The sequence below is a fragment of the Gouania willdenowi genome, chromosome 7 (genome assembly GCF_900634775.1).
Source record: "Gouania willdenowi chromosome 7, fGouWil2.1, whole genome shotgun sequence".
Lineage (NCBI taxonomy): Eukaryota > Metazoa > Chordata > Actinopteri > Blenniiformes > Gobiesocidae > Gouania > Gouania willdenowi.
This window is the reverse complement of record NC_041050.1, coordinates 13,273,403-13,300,510: the sequence shown is the minus strand read 5'-3', so window position 1 is coordinate 13,300,510 and position 27,108 is coordinate 13,273,403. Positions and strand designations below refer to the sequence as shown.

The window sequence follows — 27,108 nt, the reverse complement described above, 5'->3', positions numbered from 1 at the left end:
CATTGCGCAATCACGACAGTGGAAGAAGTAACAAAACTCTGTGCAGATGCGCATCATGCTTAAAGCAATTTTTACATGGGGAAATTATTTTTTTTAATGGTTTAGTTTTTTGTATTTTTGTTGTTTCATAGATTTCTAGTGATGGTGATTATTTGAGTCAGTTTTTTTATTTGTTATTTTATTATCATTTTGTGTATTTTTATGTGTTTACTTCGGGGGCCGCCAGTTGCACGTCTGCACTAGACACCGGAAAAAATCTATGTAATTGATGTGGTATTTTCTTTCCTCAATTTTGTTTACTGTAACGTTGGTCTTAAATTTAATTTCAAATGGAATTAAAAAGTCTTGAAAAGTCTTGAATTTAATTTGACTGAAGCTGTAGGAACCCTGCTTTAATTGTAGGGTGATTACCAGAGATGTAAAGAGTACGGTTGATATCTCTTACTCAAGCAGAAATACTGTTACTTGACTGAAATTGTACTCAATTACAAGTAAGTCATACATAAAATACTCAAGTACAAGTAAAAATGAGCTCACTTAGATAGGACTCAAACTAGTGAAAGTTACTACAGTTACTTTCATTCCCCACGTTTATTTTTAGTAATAAATTGTTGCCACAGTTCCCTTGCATACAGTAAACATGTCATGTATAAACTTAAAAAGGAATTGATCTTGCACAGTTGGAACATAATTTTATTTTCCGAAAAAGCATCTGTATGAAATAAAAGGTTGGTCAAAATGTACAATTATTTTTTTTAAATAAAATAGAAAGTTTTTAGCTTTAAGGTTTGGTTTAGTCTTAATCACGTGACCTAAACTGGCCAATGAGGAGTGCTGCGTATGGATAGAATGTCAGTATATTGATACGGCAACCGTACGGGTAACCACTGCCAATAAAATAACACCAATGAAATCAATTCAAAATAAATAAATAAAAAAAATCTCAGGCTGAAATAACCAGCATTCAATTGTGTTTTGGTGCCGTGCATTACGTTTAATATGGTTGGTCGGCTACAATGTGATGCATTTGATTGTTGTCTGGTCATTCATTTTGTTGTAGTTTCACAATGTCCGTTGATCATTTTAAAACAAAAAATAATAATTTACTCCGTAACAGTTAGGTGTGAAAACGTAACAAATTACTTCTTTTAAAACTGACTCAGGCACAAGTAAAATTACTGATTTATGAATTAAATAAACTTAAAAAAAGACTCATAAAAGCAAATTGAGTACTTAATCTGTTACTTTCACCTCTGGATATCACATAACTTTATCTTAATATCAACAGATGTGGCTGTGTTAGATCATCTCACCCGTATTAAAGAAAGTCGAACCCCAGCATATGTGTGTGCATCGGCTCATGTGTTGCCCTGCGTCATCGTAGCATACTGTATGTGGGCCTAATTGTTCCGCTTGCTGTTAAGAGGCCTCTGATTGTGGTAACTAACAAGTGGGTATAATTCCCATAGCAACAAGCGCACGTCTTTCCCAGGAGCAGAATTCATTAATTACGCCTTTCTTTTACAAGACCTTTATTTTCTCAGACAGGAATTAGAATGTATGCTCAGTTTCCTCCTCAACACCAGCACTGACTGCACATAGAACCGCATCACCTCTGCAGCTGCTACCCCAGACGGCTCTGGAGAATATTAATACACTCATTTCCATGCACACACTGATAATGCTTTTGTGCATTTGTTTGTGTAGTATCAAATTTGTGTAGTAGCATATTTTCCAGAGCCAATATTGCAGGGCTTTTTCTAGCTTTATATTGTTTGGTCTTTTCATTCCACCTGGTTATTGTAAAGTTAAGGATTAAATATAATCTGCATGTCTATGTTTGGGCCTGCCTGCCTGAGTGAGAAATGGAAAGAAGACAAATGAGGGAATAAAGAAAAAAAGGCTGATAGTGTGTAATAAAACACAGAGGGGGAAGTGAAAGTAAGGTCATGTTAGGTGAGCCTTGAGGGCTCCTGATAGACTTTACAACCACTAATGTAGAGAAAAGTGTGTAGCGCTGAAGGCTGATCTTTGCACTCTAAATAGCTGATTTTGTATGAACAAACATGAGCCAGTTGTTATTTTGTATCACATGTATAATAATAACTAAACTGAGCCATTTGTATAATCTAGTACCCTCTAGGGCTGGGCCATTTTGCCTTCAAAAAAAAAAAATCTCAGATTTTTTTAAAGAAAAATTTGAGTTTCGATTCAATATTTTTTTTTTCAATGCACTTAAAAATGACTGCAGACATCAGATATATTGTCAAAAGTGCAACTTTATTGCTGTGATTGTCCTCAAGAGTTAAAATGCATAGAGCAATCCCAAAATAAAAAGTAAATGAGGCTCTGTCATTCAACTATTTCATGTTTTAACCCAGGTTTAAGCAAAAGTGCAACAGCAACTTCACAGTAGCTTTAATTTTCTGATTAAGAAATCAGATAACTACATATTTCATAACATATAATATTACAATTAAGAAAATAATAAACTCTTCTCTAAGGCTTGATTTGCAAAATCAAAATAGTTTTATCTACAAATTCGATAAATCGATTACATGGATTTTTTGCCCAGCCCTAGCACCTGCTTAAAACTGGCAACACAAGACTGGTGCACACTAGGGCTCGTAATGCATCTGCAGGGTAAAGTAGACACCATGTCACACCTGAGTAAGGGCAATAGGGAGAAATAGAACACGCAATGCGTCCATTTACACAGAAATGGACTTTTCTTTTCTCATTGATTTAGTCTTCTAACTATTTTTCTTCAAGTGATGAGGATGAGAATGCTTTCCTATCTGGTCCTAGTCATTGCTGGGCAGTTTCGGGCACATCTAAAAATATTTCCCACTGTATAGGAAGAACTCTGCTATCTGCTGCACTGTCATTCAGTATTATGCACGGTCGGAGTCATCAGCCTCTGCGTTTGGCCTCTCCTTGACTGTCCTCTCCTTCTTCTGTCGCCCTCTTTTTCCCTTTTCCACAACATCCACCTAACTCCCTACCTCCCAAGTACAGCAAATGGAAGGAATAGAGTGCAGCGTAGATAATGCAGAGGTCTAATTTTAGAGGAAAAAGAGGGCAAGGGAACCATAGCGAAAGCTTGGAAAGAGTGTGTGTGGAGAAAGAGGGGAAAATGTAAGAAAGCTCCAAATGAGGTGAAAAAGGTAAAAGCATCAGTATGAGAGATGGAGGGAAGTCTGAGGCAGTTAGTCAGCAGTCGTCAATTTTAAAGATTTATACAAGCACCAGGAATGTATAGATGATGTATTGAGCTCAACATGAGGCGTTTTCCTGCATTGCTGTCGCTTTCATTGGCTTCAAATCCATCTACTATAAGTGTGTGTATTCCTTATCATTTGCTCATGTTTGTACTGGTTGCCAGAGTCTAATGTTCATCATCTTTGATAAATTTGAGAAAAGAAATCAATAATTAAACTACAGTTTGGGAACAGTTGACCATGTTTGAACCAGAACTAAAATTACAAAAACTTCAACTTTTTAAGTCTTTTTCTTTCCTTGTGCTCATCATTTTATTTACATTTACATTGTACACTGATAATAATTGTAATTTTTTTTCTAAAAATATTATTTTTTCATCTTCATGTACTTTTATTTTGAAATTGAGAAATTTTACTACAAGAATGTATGCCTTTAGCACAGTGATTCCCAACCTTTTTTGGGTCGTGATCCCATTTTGATATCACTTCTTTCATTCTTTTTCAAATCACTTTTTGATCATATTTGCGATACAGTGTTAAGAGTAGCACTACAGTATAGTGACCAGATGCGCCAGCTCAGATATTGTTATACTGTGTTTTTGTTTTACTAGATTTATATTTGAAGAAGTGAAAGTATAGAATACAGTTCCTTGAGATTTTTTTGGAGGTTTTATTTGAAAATAATAATTAAAAAAATCCAAAAATATCATTTTTATTTTTATTTTTATTATTACCAGTATTTATTTATTCAACTATTTTATTATTACATTTTTATAGTGTATTTTCTTTAACTAGATTTATATTTGAGGAAGTGAAAGTATAGAATACAGTTACTTGAGATTGTGTGCTGGTTTTAATTTGAAAAAGAATGATTACAAAAATTACAAAAATATTATTATTATTTTTTTATTATTATTACCGGTATTTGATTATTTAATTATTTTTTAAAGCTGTATTTTTTTTAACTAGATTTATATTTGAGGACTAGAATATTGTTGTTTGAGATTGTGTGTGGTGTTTTCATTTGATTAATAATAATAATTTTAAAACATTTACAAAAATATAATTTTAATATTATTTATTGACTATTTAATTATTAAATTTTTATACTGTATTTTCTTTAACTACAATTATATTTGAGGGGGTGAAAGTATAGAATACAGTTGTTGGAGATTGTGTGTGGTGTTTTCATTTGAAAAATAATAACACAAAAAATTACAAAATTATTATTTTAATCAGAATTTTTTTTTCATAATTTACTGCACATTTCAGGCGACCCCATTTTAATTCCATGCAACCACATATAGGGTCACGAACCCAAGGTTGAAAAACCTAGCTTTAGCATGTGCCTAATGTGTCAAGTGTTTTCCTGCACTTTGCCTTGTTTTGCGATGGTAGTTAGTAGTCCCTTTGTGTTTCTATTTGAGCAGTGTGTCCCAATCAGCGTGTTCAATGTCAACAAAATTGAATACATGCAATAAACTTGAGGTTTTGAAGGTATTAAGTTAGTTCATGAAGATTACCACAGTAATTAATTATTTATTTTTTTAATTATATTTAAAACTAACTTTGAGCTATGCAGAAGTAAAAGTTACTTTTAAAAGAACACTTTGAATAACATTCATTGCTGCTTCTAGTTTTACCAACATGTTTTCTAACCTTTTATCTAGGTCCTGTGTGTGAAGAGACAGCCGAGGGAAAGAGGAAAGGTCGTCCAAAAGCTGAATTACAGGAACTGAGGAGCATTCCTGTGAGTATTTTCCCCATTAAACGAGCAAAATGGATATCATTATTTCTGCACAGTAGACAGTTCCCTCTGAATATGTACAATAACAATACTAATTACACGTCATCTCTCTCTCTTCACCCTTGAACAGGCCCATTTGACAGTACAATGGAAGGAAGAGTTTAAACGCCGCTCCAGGGTTAGATGCCCATGTTCAGGCTGCTGGTTAGAGTTTCCCAGCATCTATGGCGTCAAGTACCACTATCAACGCTGCCAGGGGGTAAGTCCCCTGCCTGTAAAAGATTAAAAATGAATCACTGTGAAGTTTCATGAAAACATCCTCTTGGTAGATGTTCCAAATTGAACCCTCGATGCTCACTGTTGAATTGTTCCTTTTCTGTAACATGAAATGTTTCCAAACAGCATTTAGGGCCTGTACTACGAAGCTGGATTTCCTCTTATCGCGCTAACTTCCCAGATTTAATCGGTGTGTGTTGTCCTACAAAGCTGGCGAATGTCTTATGGAGCTAAATCACCATGGTAACTTAGGCTGAACGGCAAACCTGGTCGGAACTAGGTTTTGTTCTGGTTAAGATCCGAGCAAGTAGTAAAGCCCCGCCTCCTGAACAATCACTTCTCGTAGAAAACGACCTGTCCAATCAAAGGAGGATCATTCTGTGAACACGTCTTTGTGTGGATCTGATGTGACGCCGACAGAAAGAGAATATTTATCCTTTCATTTACCGATGACATCCTATAGGAAATACAGTATCGACTTTTATCTGATGGACTGACCTACACTAGTCAGCTGATGAAGCCTGCATGCGTTGGACGCTTTCAGACCGATACATTATTTAATTAATTAATTGATGTATTCTGTGGTGACGCAGTGAGCCTCAGTCTTGTAAGATTATATAAAGTATAAATATTGTCCACATTATGATGTAAGCCGAGGTAAAAGTGAAACTTATCAGAGTGTCTGGTTATTCTCCGTTTATCTCATTAATTCTTGCATTCATTCCTTGCTACTTTTACTGCAGCAACAGTGTTGTGTTTGGTCTGAATTATGTATTTTAAGTCTTCATATTTTGAAAGAATTATTCCTCATTTGTGACGTAAATCCCTCTCCAGTTTATCCTGATTGTGATTGTTCTGACGCTGCAATATCCACCTCTGTCACAAGAGTGCACTTGTAGCCAGGCTGAAATCAACTCGCTTAAAGCTGCTATCCAGAGTTTCTGAGAGAACATCTCGATGTCCCGCCCCCAGCAGCTCTACTTCCTCCCCTGCCTCTGCCAATCTACCAGAAGATACGCCTCTACGTTTGTGCACACGCGTTGCGAAACATAACAAAGTTGCGTAACTACAAAAACTACATTTTTTGTTAGAGTGCCATAACTTTCAATTAAAACATGTTTATTACCTGTCCATGAGAAATGTCGCCAAATCCTGGTCTGTTCAGAATCCTTTTAAAAGCAGCAAGCCCCTCCATCTTTGAAAAGTTGAAAATTCTGTTTCGGTGACGTTTATCCACAAGCTTTGCACCCGGACTTTTCTTTTCTTTTTCAGTAGAAGCTTTATACGTTGGCCATTGTGGAATGGGTAACTGGAGTTTTGAAGCCCTCCTCCATGATGCTATGCTGCTCAGTGATACCTATTTGCTGTTGTGAAGGTGCACATGCATTCATTTTGATTGACAGTGGCCCACTCCAGGAAGTCGAAGCCTATTGGCTTGGCGAAGTCAGCACTTTTTTACATTTGTATAGGGGTCTATAAGACGAAGGCTGGACTTATATACATTAATGTATATGAATCACCACCAGCAGTAGACTATAGTAAAAGTAGTTAGGTATTTTTTTGCATTTCAAAAGAATGATACATAAACATAGATTTCTCAGAAACTCCGGGTATCAGCTTTAACTTAGCAAATTCATATCGTCCTATCGTACAGCTTCTCTCTGACAGAGAATGTTTGGTTAGGTGAAGCCCGCTAACGGAGATAAATCCAGGATATAATTATTCGTAGTATAGGCCCATAAGTTATTAGTGGCAGATTTAGGGTCAAAGCTGTATTCAGTTCTGACTGCTTGCACTGGGGACGTTGCTAACTATAAATCCCCGGTCCTTGTGTCTGCTCAGGCCACTGTTGTTCAAAAGATGAGTCATGGCTGTCCATACTGTGAGGCTGTTTTTGCTACAAAGGTACGGCTCCAGAAGCACAAGTTGTGGAACCATCCAGACACAGTCCGAATGGAGCCAAAGGAAGAGTCACCAAAGCTTCACAAAACCGTCATCAAGTCAAACATCAAGAAAAGGTGAACAGAACACAGTCCAAGTTTTTATTAAATGGAGGTTCACTGTTATCATGCACAACTGTCCTCCCTACAGACCCATAGAGAACAATCCACCATCTCCAGTGTTTTTCAAAGTGAAGAAGACCCATGAGATGTCCATACCCTCACAGAACGGGGAGCTGGCTCACCAGAAGAGCGAGAAGAAACAGCTTAGCCACAGCCAGCCGTCACAACAGATTCACCGTTTACAGACGGTCCAGCCTCAGTCCCAGCAGTCCCAGCAATCCCAGCAGTCCCAATCCTTAAGCACATCATCTGATGCAGGCGGGAGTGAGAGTGAGGGTGGCAGCATTCCTTCCTCTTTTCCTGACGAAGACCCTGAGCGAATGAGGCACCGTAAGAGCACTACAGGGTTATAGCCTCATTGTAGTTTGCTTCTCATGTTAATGTGACCAAAGCTGTCTGTTTGAAAAATGCAGGACGGAAGCAGAAAACGCCAAAGAAGTTCACTGGAGAGCAGCCATCAATATCTGGAACCTTTGGCTTAAAAGGTGAATACTGTTCATCGGGACGGTGTACATTTTAGGACATCCTCCGTGAGGTATCAGGAAAATCTCTATCATTTATCAGACGACACGGACTCATGTCTCAGCAAAACCTCCGTCAAATAAAATGCCATGTCGTGTTTTATGTCCTGAGGCCGTTGAGTTTGACGGCTTTTATTTTGAAGCCTGAGGCCGTGTCATTTGATGGCATTTAGTTTGACGGAAACTTTGCTGAGACATGAGTGAGTTTGGTCTGACAAATAACAGGTTTTCCTGATACCTGACACCTCACTCTGAGACCTAAGGGTGTCCTAATATGTCCACTGTACATGGTTGTTATCAGGTAAGATCTGGTTTAAAAAACCACCTCGATCCAATAATGTATATACTGTCTTACTGATTGTTTTAGAAGGGTAGCTTTTAAAACGAAGGTTGGAAAGGAGCAAATAGATGTTACTGTTTATGACTAATCCAAAATAATTTTCATATTTCATACATTCGCTAACTAGTTTCTCAAGTCAATGTCAAAGCTGATGTTGACAATGCATTCATTTTGGTTATGCTTCATGACAGACCATAACTGGCTTATCTTGCATGAGTAAATTAATCATATGCTCACACAGCATTTTCACATCCCACAGAAATACATATTTACATTTTTCAACTTCTCTGTCTCATTGATAAACAGAAAGTGATCTCTATCTCACATTCAGCCTGGGATGCTACTTTTCATTACTTTTCTCACAATTCACTAGACATTTGCAAAACTCCAGTCCCTGCACTTCCTTTTACTTAAATTGCCACCCACCTGCCATTGATTTAGCATTATTAAAAGCAACTTCCTTTTGTATTACGCCTCCTTTTTTATAGATTTATCTATGCTTGATGTCTGTACTTTCCTTTCAGCATACCAGTGCCTTTAATGAGTACTACTTTTATGGTGTGTGTGTGTGTGTGTGGTGCAGGTATGACTAAGGTGGAGGAGAAGCTGAAGGCAGGCCGTGTGAGGAGGCCTGAGAGCGGTGCGTTCAGCGACGAGGCTCATAGGAGACTCAACTCTAGTCAGGCCTCCAAGAAGGAAGCAGCCACTACAAGCTCTGGTGAGCAGTGAGACCTCCATCAGATACACTATCTCACCAAAGTGAGTACACCCCTCACATTTCAGGAATCATTTTATTATGTCTTCTCAAGAAACAAGACCAGAAGTGAACCTTGGATATATCTAAGTTTAGGCCATCTGCAGTTGCAATTATGCTGTCCAGGAAAAATTCCTCAAGTTGTCCCTTGAGAAGATATAATGAAATGATTGCTGAACTTTGAATGGTGTACTTTTGCAAGAAACTGTAATTATTCATCACAGTCTTACCTCAAAAGCCTTTGTTTATAAAGATAAAAGATTCTTTACCTTTTGCAGGTGATTTATGAGAATTAACTGCACGATTAACAACAGGCGCAAAAGTTAGAATACTGTTCAAACAAGGTTTTTTCACGGTTTAGTTGTTAACATGGGGAATGTGGGAGGGTGGAGTGGCGCAAAATGAAATTGTGTAGGTGTCAGTGGAAGAGGCAGTTAAGCATATTCTCGATTTTTACAGCCAATAAAGCTAAATATAAGCAGGAGAAACACAATATGGGATGCTATTTGTGAGGATGTGGTAACTGTGGGTAAAACCAAAGAAAACAGCAGATAAAGCCATGAAAAGATGACAAGAAATCTCTATATAAGTAAGAAACGTCTGTTTGTCAGTCAGTGTGTGCGTGTGTGTGTGATCAAGCTGAAACTTTTTTTAACAGCTTGCACATAGTCTGGGTGTGTGCATCCATTATTTTGGACTTATTTGGTGTGGCAAAATGTTTATTTTCATTGTATTTTGTGATTACGGTTCCCAATTTTGATCGCGTTGCGGTACTTCCGGTTAGACCGGATGGGAGCACACAATAGCTCCGGAACTGTGCTCAAAGCGAAACTCGAAACATGCACATTTGTCCGCGAACATTATAAACGCTGACATTTTCACGCGTTTATAACCTAATGCGCACCTTGGCTGTACATGACATGTTTGTGTGCAATTTATTTTCCCACTGGGTTTTTCTTAGGGGTCTAAGGTCAGGGGATGACATTTATTATCCGTCTGCTTACATCCAGCGCACATTGGTGCACACTTTATTTATCAATTTATCATGCGCATGTTCCATAGAATTAAACCAGAGAAATTTTACTTTGACCCGCAAATATACACCTTTACAACACTATAGAGTACAGAGTATGTACACCTCTTTGTACATCCAACCTTCAAAAACATATTCATTTGGCCATAATTGCCAACTCTACTTAGGCTCCTACTACATGAATACATACTTCCGACGGTTACTGAACTAGTAAGAAGAAGAACAAAGGGAAAAATAGCTCTTAATAAAGTTTGACTTGTTTTTGATTCTTTGATTCTTCTAAAATAGTTGACTTGAGCATAGATATCCACTCTCTCCATTGCCTTTCGTTTTGCCAACGTCTTCTGCTTGCAACAATAACAGCAGCCATCTGTGCATAGAGCTGTGACGGTTAACACCTGCCCGTGAAACGCACTAAATGAACACAAACAATTAGCCGTAATCAGATCCAGCTTTGGTAAATCACATTGCATGTGCTAAATTGATTGATTTACATCTCATTCTCTTGATATTTTTCACATTCTGGCAGAGATGCAGAGATTACAAATTCATTGACAGCACATCTGCTCGTGTTATTTTAGATTTAGATTTAGTTTGACAGATGCAATCTTTATTGCGCCCAGTCAGGAGATCAACTGCAACATGTGTTTGTGCGTGCTGTCAAGTTAGCACAGTTTTTCGTAAATGATGTTTAACACAGATACTGGTATGTTTTATTTATTCAATTCAATTGTAGAATATTTTATGTTTACGTTAAACTAGTGGTTATTTTGCTCTTTAAAAAATATATATTTTTGTTTTTTAATTTGATTTTTTTGTTATTTTTCAGTCTTTTTTGATAAATTGAAGAATATTCTTATGTTTGGTGAAATAGGTCAGTTTTTTCTAATAATAATAATGTAATAAACCTTTTTTCGTAAATCAGTTTAACACAAATATGTCAAACATAGAGAAACATGTTCAAATTAATGAAACAGTATTTTTTAAATGATCTATTAAGTTTCAAGATTCCTATAAATAGGATCATCTACAACGGGCTCACTCATTTTTGGACTAACTGAGTTACGTGCTTAAGTTACACTGTTCAGGCTCACAGTGCACTCGTGTTTATCATCAGTGCACTGTGAGCTCCCAACTTTGATTAGCCTAAAAAAGTATCTATGAACCAAAAAAATTGGGCTTAAACCCACAACCCTCTATCTGTGAAGACACAATCCTTTCACATGAGTCAAGTAATTATATTATAATATGTACATAAACTAGTTCCTGACACTAGAAACTTGTAAGACAAAGCAATTTATAATCTTTATGAAGCAAAAACAAGTTTTAACTTCTCTCTAACAAGATTTGCTGATGGATAGAGATGAACTGTTTCCTGTGTGTTCCTCAGGTACTGACACTCAGTGGCAGCGTGCAATCTCAGAGAGGGGGGAAGTGGTGTGTCCCACGTGCTCTATTGTCACCAGGAAAACCCTCCAAGGCCTCAAGAAACACATGGAAATTTGCCAGAAGGTGAGCGAGTGATGCTCTTCTTTTCTGTCGATCAGACTGACAGCATGATGAACTGTAACAGTGAGCAGCAAAGCAGGAACGAGTGTTTTTGCTGTTAGGCGAGGGAAACTCAAACGACAGTGTGATCATTCTTCAAAAGAAATAATCACACTTTTATATTTGTACTGTACTGTGACAATGCCATCAAGGCTGGCAGGTTAGGCAGACATGTTACAATATGCTAAATATATTGTGACAGTTGAAGTGGAAATGTAGCACAGCTGATATGACAGATACTGGAAAAGTAAGGCTTTCTTTTTTTCCTGTACATGATGCTCCTATAAATTCCTCTACTGGATGGTAACTATGATTGCAATGGCATTAGATATCGTTCCCTGATGCCCCCATTTGTGCAGAGTCTGGGGAACCTTTACTGTAAAGATATTGATTGGTCGAAAGACTATCAGGCAGCTTTTCAGGAGAGTCGTCTTGACCTTTTTTCAGTTTTATTGCTCATCGTTTGAAAGCTTATACTAACAAAGTGGAACCAAGGGGATGACAGTGCACACTCCATTAAAGGCTTTAACACTTAGCAGTGGCAGTGTTGGTAGACAGGATTTGTCCACATGCGTCAGTTTGACCTTGAATGAACCTGTTTGTTGTTAAAGTTACCTGAGGCTTCATAGGGATGTACAGTAATCCTACAGAATACACCAACAAATTGCATGTGGAGTCCAGATTGTATTGGTTTTGAGGTTATTTTTCAAGGTCTCTAATATTTTTTTTAATTTATTTTTACATACACATACATTTACAATTTAATTTACATATTTTTTTTGTTTTTTAATTGTATTTATTGATGTTAATTGTCAGGGTCTTTAATTGTTTTTTAATAAATTGTAGAATATTCTTATTTTTGATGATAAAATATGTGTAACTCATTGGTTGATTTAAAAAAAAAAAAAAAAAACATGGGTCAGTTTTTCTCGTATCTACTGTTGCTGACTATTGTTCTCTGTTCCTTTTTTAACATTCCACACTATAAAATAAGTAAAAATATGTATGATTCTAGGGCTTAGCGATATGAACCAAAACTCATGTTTTAATATTTTTTTGTCAAAAAGGTGATATATATGATATAAATCTCAATATTTTTAACTCGAAGTCTTACGAGAAAAATTAAATGTACAGATGCAAAATGCCACACAGGCCCATTTACTAACAAACAGATTGCACAATATGTGCCACTTTTGTCTTTTTTTCCGATAAGGGACAGCACCTGTGAGTGAGTTGTGTAGTGTAGCTTGTTTAGGTTTAGGTTAGGACATTCTCAGAAATCTATCCAACTTTGCTTTTCATGTTGTTTTGAGAAGCAATGAAAGCAGCAACTCCAAAAATGAGTATTTTAATACAAAATAAGCTGATGATTTAGGCAGTATTGCAATTTATTATATTGTCAAAATATTGGGACACCCCTAAGATTGAATGTTGGTTAGCCCACAGGCTTTGACTGTAATAATGATCATTATCTAGGCAAGACGTGGCAAAATTATTTGTACAGCACATTTTTTAAACAAGGCATCTCATTTTGCTTCTATTCTAATAGAAAAATGTAACGCCATCATGTGCTTTCTCTCTAACTTTTAAAGCTCCAGGATGCCCTGAAGTGCCAGCAGTGCCACAAACAGTTCAGGTCTAAGGCCGGCCTGAACTACCACACCATGGCTGAACACGCCACTAAGGTAAAGTCGCTGCTCTAAAGCTATGGTGACGGACCTTTGTCCTTTTTTCCATTGATCTGTGCTCAGGTGGGAATGCTGCTAACGTTCAGTAAAGCTAATGTTTCTCCGCTGTCACGGTGCTCCTTTAAGGAAAGCATTAGGTCACAAAACCTGGTTAAGGTCCTGACATCAGTCCGACCTGCACCTGCGACTCTGTGGGAATCATCTGCAAAGTACCAACCGTGTCAGTTTTCATGCATCCTGTTGATGAAAGTTTGTACGTCATTTTATTTGTATTTATAGCAATGGTTCAGATCGTATTTTCTTTCTTTAAAACAGCCTTTATTTTTGTTCATATTTTATTTTTTTGTATATTGTTGATTATTCGCTGTCGTGTGTTTACACAGTGAATTGCTGAACGGCGTTTCTGTCCTTAAAGCGCTCACATTCCCCATGCAGTTGTTTTAACAGAGATATTATCGTGATACTCCTGCATTAGAGCAATGGTACAACTATGAAGTTTGCTGAATAATTAAACGCTGCATCTCACAAATAGTGTCATAAATGTTTAATGAATCCACATGCTCCAAAGCTTGCTGTATACGTTCATTGGAATATTTGTACCTGCACTAAGATGTATGTGCACACATGTATGACTCTATGACTGGGCAATGCCACTAACTTTATTGGCAACATTCCATGTTGTATTTGGTTATGTAAGATGTTTGATTATTTCAGCAAGCGCTAATGTTAGGGCATTCACAACTACTCAAGTAGCACTGTCTAAATTAGGTTGTTTATTTGTCAGATTTAGTTAAGAACATGTATGTCATTTATATGTATTTTTTATTAACAGATATTGCTATTGTTTAACAATACTGCTCAGTTTTAAAAAGAAAAATACATTTTGTATGAGTTTCACAATTTTTATTGCATTTACTGATGTTTTTCTTGAGCTCCACTTATGGTTCCCTGCATTGTTTTTTGTTTTATTGTCATATTTTAATTTTAATGTGCCTGTGAAAAGGAGAATTGGAGGTTCTATATTGAGCGTAGGATTCGATGCATTTGTGTCTAGAATTGCATTGTTTACGTGTTATCCAGACGGGGAACTTGTACTGGGTGTCGTGCGTGACTCTGTCTGAATAAGAATAATGGAAGACGGATGGATGGATATAAAGTCCATTATTCTTATTGAGATAATAGTTGTGCACTAAAGTTTTTGTCCTTTGAGAAAATGGTACATGTTCAGTTTAGGGATCATTTTAGGGTTTACGCTTATCAGACTAATACTGAGGTGTGTACCTGTACTCATACTCTGTAATAAAACATGCTCTGATACCACAATCTGAAAGCCATCATGCAATCGTAGCCTTGACCAGTTAGATTTGATTGATCAATGAGTCATTAGAAGTTCAATGTCGACTGTGTGAAAATACTATAAGATTAATGAGATAAGCTCGTGTACCACAACATTGTCCAGAGGAAGTTAAAAAAGGTTTATTTTATACTTACATATGTCAGTACTTGGTATCGGTTAGTACACAAATATGAGTATTTGTACTCAAAACATAAATTTTTCTGTCATATTTATCGAGAAAAGCCTGCCACTCAGTTTGGTGTGAGCAGTGTTTCTGATTGGTTAATAGGGGGGTATATTGCCATGAATCTGACAATACGTTACGTTTCATCATTTGCCTGTCTCGATATGATACCCCAACACTAAACAATATGATATACATTGCGATATATCACAATATCAATAAATACAAATTTCACTTTTACAAGTACAAAATGGTATGAAATACAATTATTTTTTATTTTTTTTTTAACTTGCGAAAACAAGTAAATGGTAATTCAAATACAAACGTAAAAAACAAGGGGTTTGTTCATCAAACTGTCAAATTACATTTTTCAAAAAAGTGTAACTTTTTCTTCTACAACAGATTTTGATTCTGTTAATTTCTTAAATTCTTAATCAACTTTCAAGCTAAAATGCAATGAGGAGTGAGGAAGTTAAACGATGATTAAAAATATTGATTTGGACGTATTTTGGATCGATACGATAATCGCACGATGAAATGTCAACACATATTGCCGAATACATTTTTTTATTACACCCTTAGTTAATATCTGTGTATTGTTGTGTTGAACTGATCCCAGGTCTATAGTGTCTTGTCAGTGTGGCAGACAGAAGAACACAGGTCACCCACTGAGGTCACTGGATGTTGCTGCTGCTGCTGGTTCTGCCACACTTTCTGTTCTTTCTGATAGAAACCCTGGGGCGGTGTTTAGCTCAGTGGGTAGAGCGCCCGCCCCATGTACAGAGGCTATAGCTCCTCACCTGCAGCGGGTCCAGGCTCGATTCCCGGCCTGGGACCCTCTCCTGCGTGTCATTCCCTGCTCTCTCTGACCCCCTTTCCTGCCAAGCAACTGTCATATAAAGGCCACTAGAGCCAAAAAAATCCTTTAAAAAAAAAAAGAAACCCTTAAAATTCACACTGATGTCATTTCATGGTCCTTCTCCTGTGTTTGAATCAGAGGCACAGCTGATGTATCTGCTTTTCGCTTGCAGGCAAACCTCAACAGAGGTTTTCTGGTCCTCTCCACACATCTTTCTTCAAAGTCAGCTACAGTAGCATTGTGTTTAAGCCTTTTTTCTTGTGTTAACGCATGAAAAAACACATTAGGTTTGCTTCACTAGGATCCCTCAGCCAGCTCCGACTCTCCTTTGTCCCTTGTTTTTCTATTTTCTTCCTACCATCTGTTGTTCTGGTGTTGGCAGGAAATGGCACTCGCCTGCCAGTGAGTGAAAACACAAGTCTGAGTGTGTTTAATGCGTGTTTAGTAGCAGCATGACCATTAAACCTTTTCATTTCATGAATCAGGTTTCAACAATGTTAGCATCAAAGATGAAAAGTCACATTTTCACAGCGTTCTCCTTTAACGTCTCAAGCAGTGGGCGGTGTGGCAGTGGCACATGCTCACAGTGTGTTGGTTCCCTCTCAGCCCTCAGGAAGCGACGGCTCGACAGACAACGGGCACGAGGAGAGAGATCGGCTGCGTCGAGTTCTCAAACAGATGGGACGAATCAAGTGTCCCACTGAGGTATGCACTTCTTCATTCATATCATTGATTCACTACAATGAACTAAAGATTTTAGCTGACTGTTGGTCAAACGTTGCTTGTCTAATTTCCGATTCTATTCTGTCTCTCGTTTGTTACATGGATGTCATACTTTAGTTTTCAAAGCTCTTCTGTAAGTCATGTCTTAGAACTTGGGCTGTCTCTTACTCATCGTTTTTAAGCATTAACCCAAAAATCTCATTTAAAGTTTATATTAATCTGGTTTAATTTATTATTTATCTCTTCCTTCCTTATCAGAATTTTCTTTTTTCCATGGTAATATTGGACAATAATGTATTGTGTATTATTAAGATGTTGTTTTTTTTTTGTTTTTTTTTTAATTATGAATTTTCTTTTTAGTAAGAATGTGCTATATCGTTGACGATAAATTGTCAAAAACATTCCCAGAATATGTCATCCCACGATAGAAACGATAAATTCCCATTGATGACTTATGTAAGTGCGTGCAGTATCAGAAAATAGCGAGGGCCACGGGCCATTTAGCCTCAATTTTGCCAAGAATAAACTAACGTCACTGTATTCATCCGTCTCAACTTGTGAAACGCTTTTTAATTGTATTTCACATGTTCAAAAGACAAAGCTGGCCCCATTAGACAGTTATGTAGCTATTGGGATTATGCGTGATGTGGTGAAACACCAAAATATCCTGTTAGTACTGCTCTCATTAGAATAATGATTAATGAAATAAAGTGATTTACACGAGTGATATTTAGCAGCCATAACTTTTTTTTTGAAATAAATGTCATTATAAATTAGGAAATAAATTAATTGCATACAATAACACTAATAAATTGACCCATATGCACAAATATGCCTATTGCAGCTATGCCTATTTTAATGTATAAATGCTATTACTGAAGCAGATTCTACTGTTGATATATTCAGTTTAATTTGTGTTTGTAAGGAACCTGTTTACACTTTAAGTTGGGAATTGTTTTATTTATTTATCACATTTTTATCGTTTCCGTGACAAATACCAGAAATTAGCAGGATACATTTTTTTGTCTATATTGCCCATTCCTACTTCATAGTTTTTGATGCTTAAATACTCTTTACATTTCCATTCACAGGGTTGCTCAGCCCACTTTTCCAGCCTCATGGGCTACCAGTATCACCAGAAGCGTTGTGGAGAAGATCTTTCCGATGATGAGAAGCCTGTGTTTTTGTGCCTACATTGTGGGAAAAACTACCACTCCAAAGCTGGCAGAGACTACCATGTACGTACCGAGCACGCCACCAACATCCCCACCACTATCAAGACCACCACCACCACCACATCATCCAACCACAACAGGGAAAACTTCACCGACACCAACAATAACAACGGCGATGACAGGGTAAGACTTTTTTAGTCACAATTAAAGGGTGAATTTTCTTAGATTATCCTCTGAAAATAGATGTTTTGTGGTTCTTTCAGGGCTTCTCAGATGAATCTTCATCGGAAAGCAAAAAGGAGCACAGCCAGCCTGAGAGAAAGGAGTGGCCAGAAAAAGCCCCGTCCAATCAGTCCAAGGAGAAAGACAGAGAAGCTCGGGAGAGAGAGATGCAGAAGGAACGAGAACGAGACAAAGAAATAACCACACGGAATGAGAGCCACGGGGAGGACTTTGAAAGGACTCCCAGCGGCAGAGTGAGGCGGCGCTCGGCTCAGGTGGCAGTGTTTCATCTGCAGGAAATCGCAGAGGATGAGCTCGCCAAAGACTGGGGCACCAAGCGGCGCATCAAAGACGACCTAGTGCCTGACAGTAAGAGGGTGAGGATTGTGGGAACGCATTTTGCATGTTTACCACATTGACATCAGACATCTCACAACATTCCTGGGGCGATTTTTATCTAGGGGTTCTTCTTTTTATACCTACATTATCTAAACTATTTTTTAAAAAAAGTTGAAATGTAAACATATTGCCTAATGTTAAAGATACTGACACTCTAAATGGGACTCAAAATTAGATAAAAAAAAAAAAAAGCCTAAATAATATTTATTTAAATTTACAACCATTTTAGTATTTTTTGCATAATAATTTCATTCAGTGTACCCTTCATTCTTTGGTTATTTTGTTTCAAAATCAAATTAAAAAATAGAAAAAACTGATAGTTTTTATTAATTTAAAACCAGAAACGGGAAAACGGAAAAACCAAAAATCAAACAAGCAGCGTTTTTCTGTTTTAAAATTAAAATGTGATGCTGTTTGTGTGATATTTGGATATTTACGGGGAAACTAGGACAAGAGCTTCATGTTTTAATCATACCACACAGAGGGGACACACAGACGGACTTTTATTCTGCTGCGTTTGATAAAAAATGATCTTGTAGCATATTTTCCACCTCACACCGATGGCAGAGGTGTAATTTGTGTGTCGATGGCGTTTCGTTAAAGTGTCATTGATGCTGGAAGTTCTATTTTGTGAATATCTGCCAACTTTAACAAACAGTGTTACGGTCCGAATAGTGTCCAGATAAATTGGTGACTGGGCGGACTTTTGCTTCCTGTCCGGACATAAAAAGAAGCAACGCATAAGTAAATCAAACCCAAAAAATGGATGTTACGTAAAACATACACATGATATGTGGGACTAGAAGTGGTGTAATGAATCTACTGGTGCTCCTTGTTTATTTTGATCAACTTCCGTGTGTTTTGACGGTTGCTGTTAGCGGTATTTATAACGTGCAAAATAAAGATTTTGCTGCCGTCAAAAAATCTGTAATTGTTTTTGCAAAAGTGTAAAATTGTAGAAGTTCTAACATCTATATTGTTCCTCACACCAGCCTCACAGTTGATAGTCAGTCACCAGTTTATTTGGATACTATTTGGACGGTAACACCGCGAAACAAAACATAAATGTGAGCAGCTTTTTACGAGGTAAAACATCCACAGACTGAATGAAAACAGGAGCAGGACCAGAAAACTGCTGAAATAAATCCTTAACAGTCTTATTATGTGTGAGACCAGGTCCAGGACCTTGGGAGGGAGGTGCAGCAGATTCCAGTTCTCGCTCTAATTTCCAACTATCACACAAACGGAACAAGTTTAAAAAAAAACACACACAAAAAGAAAAACTGAAAAACGCTGCTTATCTGGTTTTTCTGTATTTCTGTTTTTATTTTAAATCAAAAAAAACAAAATAACCGCACTGTTTATTTGTTATTGTGATTTGGTTTTAAAAACGGAATCATTAAAGAACGAAGGATACACAGATTAATTTCACTGCCAAATGTTGATAACTGTACAGCAGCATTGCCAAAGGCGTAATAGTAGATTTTCTTCTTCTTCTTCTTCTAGTTAAACTACACTCGTCCAGGCCTTCCCAACTTCAGCCCAGAGATGCTGGAAGCTTGGAAAAACCAGGTCAAGGAGAAGGGCTTCATCTGCTGCACAAATGAAGTAAGCTTTGTTGACTTTGAAATAGATCCAAATACAGACTAACCACAGCTGATTATTTAAAAGTAACATTTTGTTGTGAAAGAATGAATTTGCTGGTGGTCAGATGAGCAAGTGTCTCACACTTCTTGTCAGACTGCACCATGGCAGCTGTGGCTACAGATTTAGCTTACTGTTTTTTGTTTTTTTTTTCCTAATTAGAACTGTGAAGCCATCTATTCAAGTGTGTCAGGACTCAAAGCCCACCTCGCCAACTGCAGCCAGGTACAAACTAACACAGTGTACAAAACCTGTAAAATAATGATGGAATTAAAGACGTACAGTAGGTTTGTAATTAAATATACATCTTTATGTACATTAAACTTACCAAACCAAACTATGTTAATCTTGGGTACAATGACCGTCTGTGACAAACCAACCTGCAACAGCTCAATGTATATTACATGGAACATAATTGGATTGTCTAATACAGGGGTTCTCAACCTTGGGGTCGCGAGACACTAGGGGGTTACCAGATGCCTTCAAGAAACTGGGAATGTTTTTTGAACAATTTAAGCCCATTTTTTCTGCAAGTACACCAAATTTGCCATATTTTAACCTATTTTCATGTATTTTTCTTGCCATATTTTTTGCTACAATGCATTTTTGCTACATTACTTCCATTTCTGCCACTTCTCCATCAAATTTCAATGCGTTTTCTGCACATTTTGTCCACTTTCAAGACATTGTTGGCGCTTATGTACCCTTTACACCACTTTTCCTACCTAATGTTGCACACATTGACCCACTATTGTTACTTTGAACCTCTTTTCACCATATTTCACAATTTTTTTTGCCCATCATTTGCCAGTTTAACCTAATTGTTCCTACTTCCTACCATTTCTGCCACTTTTAAGCCAATATTGACACTTTGAACCCTTTTTACCACTTTTTCTGTTTGTTTTCGGCCACTCTAATTTGCAACTTTTAACCAATTTATGTGGTTTTTAAAATCCCATTTCACCACATTTTCCACCATTTTTGGTAATTTTAACCCATTTTATTTCTGATTAAAACAAGGATTTACATCTTTTAAATGACTTTATACTACGCCCCAAACAATACTAAACTTCCTGGATAACAGTGGATATTATTCAGATAAATAAATAAATGTGGTTACCACAGATTCATAGAATAATGGACCATCATTTTGCTGACTTTATGGATGGGACCCAAAAAGCTCTCCCCTTTATTCCCCCTTATAGATCGCCCTGTCACCACATGACTGTTCTTCAGTGTTCATGTCTGTGTTCAACCACCTTTAGGTACAATGGGGGTCTCTGGTCTCTGGAACCTTTATTTTGGTGGTTGCAGACTGAAAAGGTTGAGAACCACTGCTCTAACAAATGGGATCAAACCTAAAAAGTTCTATTTCAATTTGCCATAGCAATAAAATTTTAATGTTTCCCTTATTTACACATTAATTGACATTATAGAGCACAACAACAGGAGTTGCTTACCAGGTGAATTTTGCTTAATTGACTAAAATTACTCTTTTTTTTTACAAGACTAGTATTTTTATAGGTTTTCAGATGTGCATTAAAGCTTTTTATTGTGTCCTACAGGGAAATGGTGAGCTGGGAAAATACACCTGTCTGATCTGTCAGAAGGAGTTTAACTCAGAAAGCGGCGTCAAGTATCACATTAGCAAGACACACTCACAGGTGGGCGTCTGAATGCACTCCCCCCTGTACCTGGATGGTATTTATTAAATACTGTAATATATACTTTACTTTAGAGGGAATCTGCATTAGATGATTTTGTGCATAGATGTTAGCCATGATGCTAACTTAATCAGGGACAGTAATGTTCATTCAAACCTGTGCATGTACCTGTGACTGTAGTGCAGGGGTAACCAACACGGTGCCCGCGGGCCCCGGGTAGCCCGCATGGACCATGTGAGGTGTCCTCAGGCCTGTTTTTGTAACTCCATCTAAAAATATATGATTTACCAGGATTGAATTTCATAAAGATAAATTCAGATGACGGATATAATCAGCGCCATAGTGGCGTTAAAATGCTGCTGCACTTGATAAGTTTTTGTATTAAAATTAATTGTCTTTAAATGTTTATTTTCACTGAAACATTGAGACAAATGTCTTCAAGTATTGTAGATAGAATTTTATTAAAAATGCTGCAGATTTGGTGATTAGATTGCAATGGTTTTTTCTAAAATAAATAAATGTTAATAATACATAATTGTTAAATTGCAAGAACATGTTTTGGTTAGGAAAAAAAGGGTAGTTAGTGGCTCGTAAAATAGAAACATGATTATTCCCTCTGTAATGAAATTTGAAAATGAAACATCGGCATAAATTAAAGAGACATAAAAGTATGTTGAAACTCATGTAGGCCTATTTCCTAACTTTTTAGGTAGATGCAAAGTCTTCCTTCATGATCTTTCTCTCTAATTAAAGTTAAACTAGGAAATTGTAGTAGTATTTCTGTGTGTATCAAACTGTTAGCCTTATGGATTATTCAGTCACTTTGAAGTAGCTCACGGTTTCAGAAAGGTTGGTGACCCCTGGTGTAGTGTGTATATATTGTTTGTATATACAAAACTGTCATTTTTGATATAAATTACCAAGGTTTTCTTAGTTTATAAGTAAACAATTACTTTACTTCGTTTATTGGAAGCCTAATGCATTCCCACCTGTTTCCTTTGGTTCTAACTCTGAGGGTTGGTTGGTGGTGGGCTTTTCTCTCTCTCTCTCTCTCTCTCTCTCTCTCTCTTAGAACTGGTTTCGTGCATCAACCACACAAATGGTCTCTGGTTGCAAAAGCAAGGATCCAGAAGTACAGGGAATGAAACCTGAGGTGAGAAATGGTGCCACCTCTGGTAAAAAAAGGGGTCGCAAACCAAAAGAGCGCCCTCTGAAGGACGTACCCCCTCATAGCAAAAGTGAAACTCAGAACTCGGCTCCCGTCATCACTCCCTCACCCAGCCCAGCACATTCCCCATCCCCATCTCCGCTCCCGGACCCAACAGACAGTGATTGTTCTGGTGTAAACAGACAGCCCACCCCCTCCAGCACCAGACGAAACAAACCCAAGAGGATGCCATTGTTTGAATAGCTCTACTTTTAATCACCCAGCAACATGAGAGAATGCTCACGGCAAATGTTACACACAGAAACTTAAAAAGCCTTCCTGACTCCACACAGACTTGAAACTGATGGAAGCCAGATCAATGGATAGGAAGTCAAACATCAAATTAAGTCCTCAGTCGTGGTTTAGAAACTCCAGAGGTGACGTGTGTGCTGTTGTAGACAATATTTAAACCCTGTCGTGTTTTTTTTTTCTTTTTTACACCATTCCACTTTTGTCTCCTTTTTAAAGCACACATTTCCTTTTTTTAATTAGTTTTCTCAGCAGAGGTGTCAGCAGTAATCAAGAATGAAATCCTGACCTTTACACGAGCATATTTAGGGAGGATTAAAATGAAACAGAAAGTCATTTTCTCTGCAAGATACGTGGTCTGTTTGAGAGGATTTTAAAGAATATATTACTAGCATGGTGAAGTCATTGAATGATAGCTAGTGTTTTTCATTTCATGTCACAGATATATTGTACTCTGTACATAAACTATATCTATATCTAAATATCTATATACTCCGAGCAATGATGTATCTTTCTTTTTAGAGCCTGATACCTGAGCAGACTTTTTGCGGCGTGATGTTGTGCAATGTTTAATTTCCTTCTTTTTTAATTTCTGGTATTGTTTCATGTAGGAAAATATCACATAAGCTAAATTGTATGAATGTGTTTCAACTCTTTTTCAAACACCTAAAGTTTCACATAACGGTGAAAAGACATTTCCTTTGACAGCCACAATGAAGTCTCTGATATAATCAGCGAGTGAACCCCAAACTGATTCATGTGGCACGGTTTCATCTGTTTTAAACATAGATTTATTGATGCATAAAGCTAAAAAGGTTTCTGCGTGAAGCTTGTTACACCATTGCAGCACAATCAAAAATGCAACAAAGAGCAGGGGCCGTCTGAAACTACTGCTTCAGCTTGGAACAAGCAGAGAGAATTATCTATAGTCTTTTATAGAGAGGCTGACGATACATGTTATCAAATAGAAAATGAGAATGCAAGTGAAGATTAACATATAGATATGTATATTAAATTCATTCCTTGGCACTTAAAGTTATTGCCTTGCACTTTAACCCTTGACCTTTCTTGCCGCCCCCGCCCCCACTTGTGTAATTTTGCACTCCTGGAGTATCTAACTTAGCCCAGTGGCAGTCTGGTACTTGTGTGAGGATCTGTCACTTTTGCAGGCAGCTGAGTTTGTTACAGCACAGGCGAGAACAACACAAGTCACACTTCTTTACCTGCAAAACAACACATCCATGTCAATTTTGACCCACCCCTTAAAGCCATAACTAGCAGCGTTGTATTTGAGTGCTGCTCTGACACTCATAGTCAATTTTAATTTAGAAAAAAACAACAAACACTACTTTTAAGATGCAGTACATCTAATATTTTCCAGTCAACATTTTTAAATAAGATACTTGAATCCATAGTTATATAAGTAATTTGTCACTTCTGTTTGATTTGTATCACAAAAGCTAATATGCTGTAGTCGAAAACAAGAATACAAATTATTGTGTATAATAGGTGAAATATCTAGATTAAAAGAAATTATAGATTTGAATTCAAATTGTGTTGTGAGGATACTCCAGTGAGGTATAAAGGGTGCTTTACTTACCACACTACCTTAAGAATCTGATACAACTCACTAAAAAAGTACACTGTTTGAACCCTTTGTGTTTTCTAAATGAGTAAATGCTCAATTTAGCCCCAAAATGTCCCAGTCATCATCAAACCAAGCACTGATGTCAGCTGAGCTTTTACTGGATTCAGTGGGTTTGGAATCCGTGTGTGTTACAGTTGGGAGATCATCTCTTTTTGGTGACTTTTTTTTTTAAGCAAAGATTTAATCTGAATTCCTCCATGACTAATCATCTGATGGAGTGAATGGAGCGGGGGGGGGGGGGGCAATTATGCATATGTCTATTAGCAGGTTTGGACCTTTCCCTCCAATCCAGAATCAGCTAATGAAGAGAAACATTTAGACAAGCACTGATTGGACCTTTTCAATTTGAATAGTCCAGACCTTGTGTGTGTATGTGTGTGTGTGTGAGCGCATTTTAGCGTATGTATGTATAAAACAGTTTGCACCTTTGTAATGACTGGCTGTTAGAAATGTTAACACTCCAGCTGTGAGTGTTACGACCGTGGCACAGAATCAACTGTTTATTATTTGTTTCTCTATAAGAACATCCCATTGACTTTGTTTACCTGCCAATTTGGGTATAATGGTTTAGCACTACTTTTCAAAGTGGGTATTTTATATTTTATCACACCCTTTACTACGGTATTTGTCTTCCTAGGATGTGGAAAACATATCTATCCTGCAGTTTCAGCTTCTCACTGCAAAAAATATTTTAGAGTACAGCAATACACCATATTTAGCTGATTATTGTTGGCTTGCTTACTTCTTGATATCGATGTGTCTTCTGAAAAATTGTATGGCTCCCCCCCTCCCCACCCACACACACTTGCTGTTTTTGTTTTGCCTTGAAAATCCTTTCTGCATTTTATCAAATCTAAAAAAAAAAATGTATTTTATTTTATTTTTATTTTTTTTGACCCTGCTAAAATCGCTGTAGGCCTTTTTGTTGGATTACACTGTTATGTTGTCTACTTTAATGATGCACATGAAATGAGCATTTTTACTACATGGCAAACAAATTGAGAGACTCCTTTACCATTATTTACTCGATATGGGACAATAAGGCATATGTATGTGTTTGTTTTTGTATTTAGTGCACTTACTATAACATGAAATAGGCTTGAAATAGGAGTGTTGCCAGAGCTTTCTAGTTACCTGGACTGTGTGTGGTGTGAGTTTTGTACCTGGGGAAACAGCAGGCTCAAGTGTCTTCCCTTTTGTCAACAATAGTATTTCCAAAACCAAGTCTTTACCTTAGAAACCCCCTTTAGACAGTCTCAGAGCTTTTCATTGAAACAGCAGAAATGGCATCTGACTCAGGTGTCTGCATCATTGTGGTAAACGGGATTTACTACGTCGTAGCTCATACCTCCTTAAGGTATGTAAGGTAAGAGATAAGAACCCGATTAACAACTGTAATAAATCTTTCAATGTTTTAAATTGATCTGTTTAGCGCCTAACATCAGAGTCTCAACTGTTACAACCTTTCTCACAAACTTGTTGTATTACCTGTGCATTAATACCCCTAAGCGAATAATAAAGGTTTGTTGACTAAAGTTCTTGTCCGTGTCTTTATTACGTCGAACCACAAACACTGACAATGAAAGATAGGCGATATTATCGGCCGATATAAAAATTAATATGGGTCTACATCAGAATTAGAATCAGTTTTTCCCTCCAGATATTGAAAAAAATGTTACGTGCTGTTGTTTGAGACAATATAATAATAAAAACAAATGTGAAACTTTCTTCGTTGCTGAAGATTGTTTATTTGTGGAATACATTCAGTGGGGCATCACATTAAAAGTAGTCTTAACCTGTTATTTCCACTGAGAGATATATTATGTGTATATATAGGGGTCTGTGTATATATTGGTATTGGCTGATATTGCAAATCTGAATTTATGTGTTGAACAATGTCGGAATATTGGCATTGTAGTGCTTTACCCACTATTGGTTGCATTCAGGGATTGTTTGGACGTGTACTTGGTTAATGGATTAAAATGAGAATTTCCACCTTTGCCTTTGCTATATTTGTTGCTTTATTCCAATAATAATCCAGGGTTTATAATATATGCAAAATACTTCAATCCAAAAGGTGAACACAGGTGACCCAACCAAATACAGTCAAACTGTTTGCTTCTTAACCCAAATGACCAACACCATAATGTTAAAATAAAATAAAAAATATAAAAAGGTATAAATAATGTTGGAACCAAATTTTGGCTCATACAGGCATATTGGCAAAAAAAAAAAATTCATATCGAACATCACTATAATCAATCAGTATTGGGAATGTGAGTATTTGAATATTTTGACCACTTTCGCCTGTGATGGAATGGCACCCTGTGACGCCCAATGACGGCTGGAGATAGGCACCAGCAGACCCCTGAGACCCTGTAAAAAGGAGGAAGCAGTTTGAAAAATGGATGGATGGACTACATTTTCACATTATCGACTCCAGATATGTAGAAATTGCAATATACATGAACAATTGATCTAGAATAAGTAAATATCAAACTGTCTGCTTTCAACATAGGCAATGTATTAAAAGCGCTCATTTAAATGTACATGAAAAGCACATGATTGTGCTATTTTTAATATTGGTAAAATTTCATATAACTAAGC

The 27,108-nt window shown here is 37.1% G+C and overlaps 1 protein-coding gene across 7 annotated transcripts in view; it reads left to right on the top strand.

Moving 5' to 3' along the window:
- znf512b (zinc finger protein 512B) overlaps positions 1 to 26,036 on the top strand; it is a 36,839-nt gene extending 10,803 nt beyond the window's left edge. For 6 of the 7 annotated variants that reach the window (XM_028452589.1, XM_028452585.1, XM_028452587.1 and 3 more), the window contains 15 exons: positions 4,892 to 4,971; positions 5,099 to 5,227; positions 7,087 to 7,262; positions 7,336 to 7,637; positions 7,721 to 7,792; positions 8,752 to 8,886; positions 11,346 to 11,467; positions 13,096 to 13,188; positions 16,177 to 16,275; positions 17,385 to 17,651; positions 17,732 to 18,067; positions 19,596 to 19,697; positions 19,896 to 19,958; positions 21,299 to 21,397; positions 22,470 to 26,036. In XM_028452589.1, the coding sequence (XP_028308390.1) occupies positions 4,892 to 4,971; positions 5,099 to 5,227; positions 7,087 to 7,262; positions 7,336 to 7,637; positions 7,721 to 7,792; positions 8,752 to 8,886; positions 11,346 to 11,467; positions 13,096 to 13,188; positions 16,177 to 16,275; positions 17,385 to 17,651; positions 17,732 to 18,067; positions 19,596 to 19,697; positions 19,896 to 19,958; positions 21,299 to 21,397; positions 22,470 to 22,808 (2,414 nt within the window). In that variant the 3' untranslated portion in view covers positions 22,809 to 26,036. The remainder of the gene's footprint in view (positions 1 to 4,891; positions 4,972 to 5,098; positions 5,228 to 7,086; positions 7,263 to 7,335; positions 7,638 to 7,720; positions 7,793 to 8,751; positions 8,887 to 11,345; positions 11,468 to 13,095; positions 13,189 to 16,176; positions 16,276 to 17,384; positions 17,652 to 17,731; positions 18,068 to 19,595; positions 19,698 to 19,895; positions 19,959 to 21,298; positions 21,398 to 22,469) is intronic. The other variant, XM_028452590.1, reaches the window with a different exon arrangement.
- The last annotated feature ends 1,072 nt before the right edge of the window (positions 26,037 to 27,108 follow it).